General features: G+C 36.1%; 2 protein-coding genes across 2 annotated transcripts; both read left to right on the top strand.

The window, feature by feature from the left end:
* Positions 1-1,027: 1,027 nt before the first annotated feature.
* LOC116137702 (E3 ubiquitin-protein ligase RNF167-like) lies at positions 1,028-2,131 on the top strand. Its single transcript, XM_031423386.1, has 2 exons — positions 1,028-1,248; positions 1,674-2,131. The coding sequence occupies exons 1-2, from the start codon at positions 1,040-1,042 to the stop codon at positions 1,951-1,953; spliced, it is 489 nt and encodes a 162-aa protein (XP_031279246.1). The 5' UTR covers positions 1,028-1,039; the 3' UTR covers positions 1,954-2,131.
* Positions 2,132-5,410: 3,279 nt separating this feature from the next.
* On the top strand, positions 5,411-7,659 carry LOC116137701 (neurogenic locus notch homolog protein 1-like). Its single transcript, XM_031423384.1, has 6 exons — positions 5,411-5,644; positions 5,754-5,909; positions 6,513-6,590; positions 6,676-6,801; positions 6,999-7,094; positions 7,308-7,659. Exons 1-6 carry the CDS (start codon positions 5,539-5,541, stop codon positions 7,382-7,384), a joined length of 639 nt encoding a protein of 212 aa, XP_031279244.1. The 5' UTR covers positions 5,411-5,538; the 3' UTR covers positions 7,385-7,659.
* Positions 7,660-12,004: the final 4,345 nt, after the last annotated feature.

Below are 12,004 nucleotides of genomic sequence, written 5' to 3'. Positions count from 1 at the left end.
GCCCCTCCTGTGATCTCATATTCGAATCACATGACGGTTGCTAATATTATTGGTCATAGACCATAGGGTTACCCTGTTTCGAAAGCCTTGTTTAGGGTCGAATGACTAGTTTAGGTACTTGTAAACTGGCTTGAACACTCTGACAAAAAAAAAAAAAACTAAAGTAACAATGGTCCCGAGCTCTAACCTTCCTTTATCTTTCCATAAATGCAATTAGTCTTTAAATAATAAATTGCATTTTAAGGCAATCAAATTTAGTTGCCCAATTTATGCCTAAAACTGCTTCTAGTCTTCTAATCTTCTTACTTCTTTTAAATCAAATTTATCACCTACTTTTTTACACAGGAATTAGAAGCATATCAGACCCAAAAGTTGATTCTTGAAGAAGAGGAGAAGCATTAACTCATTATGATGTAAATCAATAATTTTAATTTAATCATGAAATTTTGAATTGTAATTGACTTAAATTTGGTGACAGTTCTGGATGAACAATGGAAGAAGAAAAATAAAATATTTTATTACAAATATAACCCTGCTTAAAATAAAAGATGAGATATTAACAAGAAAATAATTGGGGCTAAACATCACTTCCCTTTGAAGTTATTTGAGCCCATTGAACCTATGCCGGGGCCGGGCCTGCCGGCACGCTGCAAAGATCCACAAAAAAAAGTTAAATCTGAAGAGTCCCTATATCCGGCCCATGAGATGAGAAGACACCTACCTTCAAAGAAGCTGCGTCTTGACTTTTCGGCATTTGCACTCTTGGTTTAAAGCAGTTATAGTTATCGTGCAATAAATGCCCTACACTTAACCCGCTTTCTCTGCAGCTTCTTTTAAGAGTTATATACTCAAGAGGAAGGAGCCAGGAAAATACAACAAATCTTGAAGCCAAAAAAATTTATTGGCAAATGTTGACATTGGAGAATAGTTTTAGTGTTTTACAGTATTAGTTGGACCTGCCCAGTACCCATTAAGTTGTTAAACAGAAAGAGTGAATCGGGTTTTGTTGAAATTGAGAGTTTTTTCTGATACAGAAAATATGGCTGGAATGTTACCTGGAGTAGGGGTGCCTTTGAGGAGGAGAACACATAACCATCACCGTCAAGACTCTAGTTGCAGCCGCTTTGAAAGCCCTCTACGGGAGCGGCGTGCGCCGTCGGTCCCTGTTGTTTGCACCTTGGATGAAACAGCGCTAAGAGCTCGCCAACGCCTGGAGAGAAGGCTAGGCTCCTTGTATCCTGCTTCCAGGTTTGTTCCTGCTATTCTTTATCCTTAAACATTTTAGTTGAAACACAAAGTCCTAAGCAGTATATACACACACAATTGTTAATATATATGAAAACTTATTCAAAATTCATGAACTTGGATAGCTACAAAATATTTTGCACTTTAGCTCAACAGTTAAGCTTCTTCCAAAAGCTTGAATTGTGAATTCAACATGTTCCTCAGATTAAGGAATTGTTCTGTAATATTGAAGCCTCTGAATCGATAGCTACAAACCCATCAGTGCTATTGTAGGAAAATTATGTTCTTGTTTAAAATTCAAAATTCATTGATGCAACTGCTTTAAGAAAACCCTTTTTTTTTTTAATTATTTAATCATGTTCTTTTATGTGCTCCGAATTTAGAATTCATCACCTGTGCTGGCTACTGACAGACTTTATTACTTATAGGTCAAGTGAAATGCAATCAAATATTGGTCGTGGCCTCGACCTTAAAGCATACAAAAAGAATTCTCGGTTGGCAAAAAAACTGTTAGGGAAGCAGTGGAACTTCAAACTCAGAAGATGTAAATCACAAAGGAATATTTGTTCTGTTTGTTTAGAAGAATTTCAAGCAGAGCAACCGGTAATGGACCTCTCATGTTCCCACAAGTACCATTCAGATTGCCTTCTTCCTTGGCTTGCGGACCATCCTCATTGCCCCTATTGTCGAACTCCTGTCCACTCCTGATCTCATGACTCTTATTCCTCATGGAAAATAGCTTCGGATTTTCTCTAATTTATTCGAAGGGATCCGAATATAGATGAAAAAATATAAATTTTTTTGTGTAAGGTAAAGCAAAAGGCTTTTGGCAGTGTAATGAAGCTCTATATGACGATTTTTGTACTCATCAGGATAGTTTGTAAAGGAGAAAGGAGAAAAACATCCATCAAGTTCATAGAAAGAAAGCCTTTGAAGAGGAGAATATACCTGGAAGTTCAGTGAATAGGATCATGGGTTTTTTGCATGATGTTTAGGATGTAGGCCATGGTGTTGTAAAGGAGAAGAAGGGAGAAAGTAAATTCACATCTAAAGCTGTTAGAAACTTGGAATGTTCCATCACCTACTTCTGAAACATTTTCAGCAACCATATCTTGTAATATATACATGTATTATATATTCTCTCTTTTTTAGTTTCTAACTGTTTTGTTCATATTGATAATATGAAAAATGCGTGTTCCTTCTAAAGTATAAAGAGAACAAATTTGCATCATTTACTAGCCCAAAATTTGCCCAAATCAGCTCAAATCTACCAACCCAGTTAACATTCATATCAAGTTATGCTCCTACAATGACATTGATGATTAACTCACAGTGTTTGGCAGTTGCAGCCAAAGCACTGATATTTTTTGTTTATGTTTGGATTAGACCTATGCTCCTCAGCACCAGCAAAAAAGCACAAAACTTTCCATATCTTATGTCTGATCTATTCAAAGGCCTCTCCCTGTTTAGAAGTTGGATCCTTTTGTTTGGCGTCTCATTTCATTTTTTTCCTTTAATAACTTAAAAGATCACCGAGTTCCCTAACAACAGTCTCATATTTAGTAATGCTAATGGTGTCCATAACAATCATAAACCGCAGGATGCACTACAAACTTCATCCTGCATATGAGCAGAGAACATTTCATTTCTTGTTCCTTCTCCTTCATATTCATTCTTATTGATGCTTGATTTTGACAACAACGACTCACACGTGTAAAGCGCTAAGAGAGTCTTAAAAATTATACGTAAGGAATTCATGAGATTTGAATATAGTGCTGAGATCATATACGTTTGCAGAAAACATAAATAAAAGATTGGTAAGAAAGGTTTTTAAAGTGGTTCGGATACTTAAAACGAATCTTACATCCACTGTTATTTTGCTATTCTTTAGTTATTTCTATGATATTGCCGATAAGACATATAAAGATGGAGAAAAACTTTGTTTACAGAGAAAAATAATAAAGCTCAAATCCATGTTTAGCTCTCATATGCCCAGCCCCTTCTTTTAAAAAGAGAGAGGCTAATTTATACACCTTTGAGGTTAATATAATGAGTTTTTTTGTAAGTTGTCTTGACACATAGAAAACTCTTATTCGCCCTTATCTTAAAATAAGATACGGTTGGTATAAAATTCCTTTGAAACTGTATTAGTTTGACAGTTAGTATACTTTATCTTTTAAACATTTGTTGAACTGACATCGGCATGACTTTTTAGGCACCACAATTCTGAATAAAAGTTGAATCATCAAACTGGTGACAGTTTATTGATAGTCTAGGAATGAAGAGCGGTTCAATTGAAGCAAGAGATATTTTTATGAAACCCAACAAACTTGTTGCAGTTTTCATGAAAGTCATATTCGTAGTTATGATACGGTTGGCTTCTTGACTTTAGTTGCCTTAAGAGTTAAGAATGAGCGACATCTAGTCAGAAAGTGCTTTCATCTTTATTTAGTAGCTGAAAGTTTAGAATGAAAAAGCATTAAAACAGGATGGAAGAACTAAACCCAACTCTACAGCAACACCGCCCGGTAGAATCCAAAAACTTTCCCGAGAACCAAACTTTAAACAGTATATAACGAGATTTATACTGCCCTGATAAATGCATTGAATTGGCTTAGGTGTGGAAGATGCAGGCGATTAATATGCAGAAAACTGAGGCCATTTTAAGAAAGATTGTTGGACTTTACACAAAGTCTTGTTCAGAATAGACTTTAATACTATGGATTGAGAAATTCCAACTAATCCTTGTAACTACCCAAGTAACTAACTATCATTTGGCTTTGCTACAAGTAAAGCTAAAAATGAAAAAAATTATTCTAACTAATTATGGAGAAAACAATTTTTTTTAAACATCTCTGCTCGGATTTGGGAAACAAAGATTTCTTGCACCCAACAAGCTCGAAATTTCTTGTACATATAAATAATCATCCACTATAACAATATAATTTTCTTTCATTCCATATTTTCATTGATGGTAAAGAGGATTAGATTCAATCTCAAAAGAAAATATTTTTTTAAAATTTTGATTTTTTAAACTATATATATATAAAGATAGGCTTCTTGGGCTAGCTGAGCTGCCTACTCTAATTGATTTTAGGACCATGAGCTCCTGCCCTGTTCCTTTAATTTTATATAGGCTTCTTGGGCTAGCTGAGCTGCCTACTCTAATTGATTTTAGGACCATTAGCTCCTGCCATGTTTCTTTAATTCAAACCTCGTGTATATATATATATATATATATATATATATATATAGAGAGAGAGAGAGAGAGAGAGAGAGAGAGAGAGGCAAATACTAAACTTACAAAATCTCTGTATAAAGTAATGTGACAAAAAATGAATGGAAGAGTAAACTTTTTGTTTCACTCTTCCATTCATTTTTTGCTATCTTACTTTGTATGAAAATCTTTGTAAGATTTCTTTGTAAGTATAGTATTATTGATATATATATGATTGGGGGTGTTCATGTCAGTTTATATACACTCAATTAATTATTCAGGACCTTAAAATTACTGTTGAATAAGAGCTTCAGTGACAACCCCTATTTGCAATTGAGAAGTGATTCGAATTCATGACCTCTTGAGTAAATACACTTAAAAGTCTTTATCGAACCACTCGCCGCTCAGGGGTTTGTTCAAAAAGCCTATCTTGCTTCAAATGAAAAATTCTTAGAAGAAATTAATAAATTGTAAAACACTCTCCAGAATCTTCATCAAACATATGGTCATATAAAAAATAGTCATAAACCATCTGTTTATAAGTTTTAGTTATAAATTAATAGAATAAATAAATTTCAAAAGATTCATCAAGATTTTAATCTAATTGTATATTTATATAAAGTATTACTGTAATCATGTAATAGCCACTCTCTGTTCAAATGAATCAATTCCATATTAAGATTGCTTTAGATTTACGAAGTGTAAATAAAAATCTAATTTTGTATATGTAATTGCAAGGAAAGTTATGTATGTACAGAAAACAGTAATATGTGTACATGTGAATCCAAGTCATGACGTGTTATAGAATGATTGCTCAATAGACTACGCCGAACGGCCGAAGTCCAACTCCCAACTATCCCCTCTTTAAGTAGCTCATTGTTCAGGTCAAACACGTTTAGATTTTTTAACTTTTGAGTCAAAACACGAAACTATAGTTGTGGAACATCTCAGATTTTCAAACTCCATCCTAAAAGTCAAATGGGGTTACAAGCTCCATTTATATCTCACCATTTCATCATCAATCTTCTCTCCTCCCTCTCGCTGGCCTCTGCTTTGTAATATTCTAGAAAATAGAGATGGCTTCTGTTAATGTCATCGCCCTTCTTTCAGTCCTTCTTGTTGCTCTGCAACCTATGGCTACTACAAGCGGCTTCTTGCCTCCAATTCTCGCGCCTGCCTTCAGTCTGTTTCTCGCAATCTATATTGATATTACTACTTTTTAGCAACTGGGTCAATCTTGATTTTGAAGACTGATGTCATTCTTGTGTGTTTGTTTTGATTTTGGGTGCAGATAGTGTGTGCCAAGAAGTGGAATGTGGACGGGGAGAGTGCCAACCTTCTATGAATAGCACTTTCTTTTATGAATGTGTTTGTGATCCTGGGTGGATGCAGACCACTTCGGATGACAATAATCAGTATAAGTTTCTTCCTTGCGTAATTCCTAACTGTGAGCACTCTTTGTCACTCTCCCCCTATTTAGATAGACATGTTCAACTGTAAGCTATTCCTATGTTTTCATTTTAATCTGCGCAAGGCAAATATATTGTGATTGGTGATGCATATGAAGTATAATTCTGTTCAATCTACTTATGACTGTATAGAGATTTCCATTAAATTCGATGAATCATGGATAAATAAATCCCTATCAATTGGTGGACTAGATCCTTTGCCAATAGGACGCACAAGTTTGGAGTTGGCGATGCCAATATCTTGCGGGGCAAGTAAAATGGAGTCAAATCCTGCCTAAAAGGAAAGTATACGATAATAGTTTTTTTCTTTTTTAATTCAAGTTGGTGGTGCATGTTAATCACAGCCTAATTTGTTAAGGACCTGAATATGTTTAGATTTGGTCTAATATCTTAAAATGAGATGTAGAAACACTTGGTAGGTTTGATGCAAATATCGTATCAAAGTTAAAGATTGTGACTTTTTATTTTTTTAATGCCGCGTGCTTGGACTTATGATATGATCAATTGCCATTCTTATTTCTGTTTAATAGCAGTAAAATTAGTTTATGGTTTTTGTTGATGCTGATAATTTTGCTTTCTAGGTACAATGAATTACAGTTGCATGGCGGCACCTGCTCCTGTTCAACAGAAATCAACCACTAACCTGTCAATTTTTGACAGTAAGCACCATTACATTTACAGTATTAATCTTGCACGGCATCACTTGGTGTCATGGTACTAATTCATTGAGTTTTGATTATCTAGTCTGCAAGTGGACTAATTGTGGAGGTGGCTTGTGCAATACTACATCAATGTTCGCATACACTTGTGAATGTGAAGCGGGTTATTATAATCTTCTTAATGTGTCAGCTTTTCCCTGCTACAAAGAATGTAAGATAATCTACTTGAGTTATTGCTTTGAAAGAAAAAACTAGAAATTGCAATCAGGTTCTAAGGCAACAAGGTTTGGAGTGAAACGATAACTGAAAGGCGCACTTTAGGTTGAATTTTTTTAGACATATAATGATCTAGTTCCGTGCTTCAGCAATAACTTGATAGTTGATAGTAAATTTGGTTGTCAATTGAAGGTGCTATTGGAATGGATTGTGCGGGCCTTGGGATTTCAATGCCAAATCAATCTCCACCACCATCTACTGTATTGGCTGATGACAGTCAGAATCAAGGTAAGATTGAAAATTCATAATTGCATATTGTGCTACTTTCCTTCTATTGCCTTGAGGAACATATAGAGAAATCTAATGCCCATGTTTAAAGTTTTAGCCTTGAAACCTTTTCTATGGTATACTTAAAAAGAAACTTGTGATCTGTTTTTCGATGTCTTAAGCTGCATCAATGCATAAAACTGAGGCTCACCATTATGCCTGTTTCTTTTGCAGCTGGCTCAAATTTCCTCTCTACTTATTATTTGTTGGTACTTCTGATGTTGTCGCTGGTTATGGTTTTGCGAAACTAGTATAAATAAGTGGATTCTCGAGGTCTCTGGTACCACGTTCACTTGATTATATGATACATAATCATTATGTGGTTGTACTGTATACATATTTTTTTCTCATGCCTGGTTCAGTTTGCTGCTTCCTATACATAAATTCAGGTTGTATACAAATAAGCTCTACACGTGCACATTAAAGGAATTATTTTTGTAGCTAGTACTTGTGTTTGTATAAATAAAGACTTTGTTTTATACATATATTTGTTATGTCAATCATTCTACATGAGTGTATTATGGAAGTCGTTGTAATTCTACTGGTTATATTTTAATGAGATATAGAGAATAATTATATTTGTTTTGTATTTTACTCTCTAATGGATACCTTTTCTTGATATACAGAGTCTGTAAGTGAATATAAAATGCCATTAGACTCTCACCCACATTAAAAGTTTCCCCTGCATTCGGTATTAAATCTGTTCCACTGATATAAACGAGCTCATGTGATGCTCGACTCATTTTACATGAGAATTTTGGACCTATAGAGCCCATTTTCACCTGGACCATTCAGTCCGCTTCTGCCTTCAGCTTTGAAGGTGGCTATGACAATTGACAACCCAACCAAAGTCTCCATGGGCTCAGTGTTGATTCCAGGCCTATGGGTCGAGGATTGACTTGAGGTTCCAAGCCTGCATATTTCTTCATCAATGCCATCCATCTGCCATTGACTCTATTCATCCAGATGGTTAAATACTTAAATAGGCTCATATATTTATGCGTAGACCTTAGTTCCAAACCTATCAAGTATTAATGGTAATAATGAATTTCCAGTTTTTTCATTTTTTCGAAGAAAGAGCTCTTCGTTGATCGATAGATTGATTGGCCATTGGTGCAGACAGAAAGCCCTCTGAAACGGGTGTTTTAAGTGCCCAATAACTCTCTCACTCCCCAACTGCACCTTGTCATTCAACCAGCAATCTCTCATCACCACACCACCCCCTTAAAAACAAAGTCTGTGCCATTACCTTTCATTTTTATTACACCTCTTACACACCTAAGTCCTAACCTTACCTAATCTAAACCCTAAACTAAACAAAAACTGTCCCATCCATTCCTTCATTTAATATAAAATCTTACTTTAGATTTACTTAAAGCCTCACCGGCGGCGTACACACCACTATTTTTAGACACCACAGCCTCCACCTACTCATCACGTTTACATAAATGAATATAAAAATACTGAACCGAACCCCCCTGACCCATTTTGTTGTTGATAAATTCACTTCAGTTACTTACACTGTCCTTTTAAAATTTTTTATTTGCGTGTGTGAATTATTGCAGTCCTTTATTCCCTCTACTTGCCTTACTTTTTCCATTTATCGGTTTTCGCTTCGCACAAAAGCCTTCCTTTCTTGTTCCAAGTCTCAGCGGTGGTGCGTTTGTCTATGTTCCATTCCCCATTTAAGCTNCATATATCAATACATATTGCAATAATAATGCTTTACGCGATATAGAATAAAATGCCTTTTATTGATTAATGAACATAATTACAAAGAGTCAATTCTACAATAATTGATTGGCTCTAGGGCATCTACTCTAACAATATCTGCAACTTGTTCTTCACTATTAAAGAGAACTTCTCCTTCATTGTAGCTTTTCCAAGCATCAGATTTGATTGCCTCATTGTAGTTTGTTGGTTCTAACTCAGCCATATTGTACCTCTCATAAATTTCAGATATTGGCTTTGTACCTCTGACTGGAACTTCATCAACTTCATCTGAATTCACTTCTTTAATCTGACTTTTGGGCATTCTATCTTGCTGGAGGCTTGGCTTGACTTCAACCTGACTTTTTTCCCAATTCCAAACAGCGCACTTGTCCTCTTAACATCTCTACTAACTATGTTAGCTGAATGGTTTTGAAAAACAGCCTTTCCCCACTCTATCGGGAAGTTTTTTCCTTGCATCCTAACTCTCATTAACTCACTCCCATCACATTCTATAATGACACATGCTGAGTTTTTAAAATGCAGAGAGTAATTCCTCTCAAGCATTTTTCCTACACTAAGTAAACTTTGACTGATTTCAGGAACAAATAAAATATCAGATATGAATTTGGTACCTCACTTGGTTTGGAAAGTAACATTTCCCTTGTCTCTGACCTCTAATAGCTCTCCATTTCCTATCTTCACTTTGAATTGATAACTCTGATCAAAGTTCACAAAATGACCAAGGTTTGGAGTCTTATGGTTGGTGCAACCACTATTAATTAACCACACCTCTTGATCACAATCAGCTACACATCCTGAAGCCATAAATAGCTGCCTAGGTTCTTGAGTCTGCTGTTGATTCTCCACTGCCTGGGATTGATGCTCTTGCTGCCCTTCTTTATTCTTGCACACCCTTTCTACATGTCCAAACTGCTTACAAGACCTGCATTGTATGCCAAGCCTGAACCAACATTTGTTTTCAGAGTGGGTATTTTTCTTGTAGTAAGGACAAAGAGGAAATGTTCTCATTCTTGCATTCTTTCCTCCTTCATTTTTATCTTCCTCTTTTCCCTTCTTCTCTCCAGCATACCTCTTGTTTTGGCTTGCTATCATGGCTCCTTCACTTGAGTCTTCTTGCCTCAGCAACCTCCTCTGCTCTTGTGCTTGAAGAGCATGCACAAGTTCTGCTAAGTTGTTCTGGGACAGGTCTTTGGAGTCTTCAAGTGAAGAGATTTTTGCCTCAAAACTCTCAAAAACTGACTAACACCTTCTCTACTATCCTCTTGTCAGTCAACTCTTCACCAAGTAGCTTAATTTTGTTCACCACATTCATCAGCCTATCCACATACTCCTTAACAGACCCAGCCTCTTGCGTATTAAGCATCTCAAATTCTCCTCTCAGGTTTAGAACTTGCATGCTGCATGTTGTATTGTTGCCCCCAAACTCATCCTTAAGCTTATCCCAAGCCTCTTTAGGAGTTTCACACGCCATAATCCTAGTGAAGACTTGGTCTGTCACTGCCGAGTGTATGTAAGATAGGGCCCTTGGTGCTTTAGACATCTCCTCATCATGAATCCTGGTTTGGTTTAGTGTGGGGTTTGCTCCCAACTGAGGAACTTGCTTCTCCTCCTCTATGTATTGTAACAAACCATGGCCTCTTACATAAGTCTTCATCTTGACAGCCCATACATGGAATTGATCTCCATTGAAGATGGGTGGAGAAAGTGAAGCTGGAGTTGCTGCCATGAAGATGATTACGTATGGTGTTGAGTTTTGTTAAGAGGTTTTTGTTTTTCCAGGTCCTGAAAGATCACAACAGCTCGAATACCAATCGTTGGTTTTTAGAGCTGGAGAATACTAAGGAAAGAGGACCAAAACAGATGTGAGAGGGTTATAGAGAGAGAAAATCTGAACTGAAATTTTGCTCTATTTTGCATTCAAAAAACAGGGATAATTTATACACAAAGTCAGTCCACTGTATCACCTAATGCAGTGGATATTTTACAAGTTTGAATTTAAACTAAACACATACAACTAATAGAAGTACAAGCATTTCAAATACATTCCTTAATCAAAGCTGAATTCACCTAAACACATCAGTAATGAACATCACAAAAGTCTTTCAAACAGTGACAAAAAAACTGCAGCTTCACGCACAATACCATTTCAAACCGTGGCGCCAAAAACTTGCAACTCCCACCGTGTGTTGACTTCATCATTTCCAGCAAGATATCATCATCTTCAAGAAAGCCTAATGGCCTTCCACATCTATACCCCAATGCTAGATTAGTGTTACCATCACATACAAACTTGAACCTGAATCAATTACAAATGTGAATACTTCTCCAACATGAAGTTCCTAATGTAAAAAGAAAATAATAATAATAATATTATTTAACTCTATGAGTTGGATATGATACCTCCTTGGTGAGGTGAAGGTAAAATCTGTGAAAGTACCTGTTGGAGGATCGTATCTTAGTATTCTACCATCCTTAACTCCTGTATAGAATGCTCCACCGCGCAACTCGAAGGCAAAAGATTTTGCACCCACGACTGACAGTGGCATGGTATCCTAGTGAAGGATGGGACATACATGACCATAGAAGGCAAAGATAAGACAGAAACCAATATGCAAATTAAGCATGGCCAGAGTTTTGAAGCAAAGGATTAGAGCCATTTTTTTTTTCTGAATGTGGATTCAGGGATATCCATGCTGGTATTTATAGGCATTCCACATTTTAAGTGGCATGTGAATATGACGAGCTAATCTTCGGATAAGACAAAGTGAATGATCCAAATTCAAGCAAGGAACCACCGAACCATCCTTCATTAATCCTAGAATCAAGAAAGAAACTATCCTTTCTGTGTATGGAACAAACCACAAATTTTGGTCAGTTATATATATGTGGTCAATGCAGTTCTAATACTTTTTTAAAAAGTGCACCTTAAAATGTGGTTGAAGTTTGGAAATCCAATTAGGACTCAGAATATCTTCTCAGGTTCTCAGCCTATAGTTATCATGAAATGGAGTCCGGTGAGTACTTGTTTAGTTATGGTGAAGCTTGAAAGACCTGATTGAATCAATTCAGAAATCTAACATTTTCACAAAGAATTTACAATAACAAATTGCTCACGGCCGGCTTCATAACTCTAGGTA

This window comes from Pistacia vera, unplaced genomic scaffold (assembly GCF_008641045.1).
Source record: "Pistacia vera cultivar Batoury unplaced genomic scaffold, PisVer_v2 Contig332, whole genome shotgun sequence".
In the NCBI taxonomy this organism is placed as follows: domain Eukaryota; kingdom Viridiplantae; phylum Streptophyta; class Magnoliopsida; order Sapindales; family Anacardiaceae; genus Pistacia; species Pistacia vera.
Note: the sequence above shows the minus strand (reverse complement) of the source record. Positions and strands in the feature narration are given on the sequence as shown.

Coding starts and splice junctions, on each gene's coding strand:
- LOC116137702 (XM_031423386.1), top strand. CDS start 1,040: ATGGCTGGAATGTTACCTGGAGTAGGGGTGCCTTTGAGGAGGAGAACA. Junction 1,249..1,673: donor TCCTTGTATCCTGCTTCCAG/GTTTGTTCCTGC, acceptor TATTACTTATAG/GTCAAGTGAAATGCAATCAA.
- LOC116137701 (XM_031423384.1), top strand. CDS start 5,539: ATGGCTTCTGTTAATGTCATCGCCCTTCTTTCAGTCCTTCTTGTTGCT. Junction 6,802..6,998: donor TTTTCCCTGCTACAAAGAAT/GTAAGATAATCT, acceptor TGTCAATTGAAG/GTGCTATTGGAATGGATTGT. Junction 7,095..7,307: donor TGATGACAGTCAGAATCAAG/GTAAGATTGAAA, acceptor TTTCTTTTGCAG/CTGGCTCAAATTTCCTCTCT.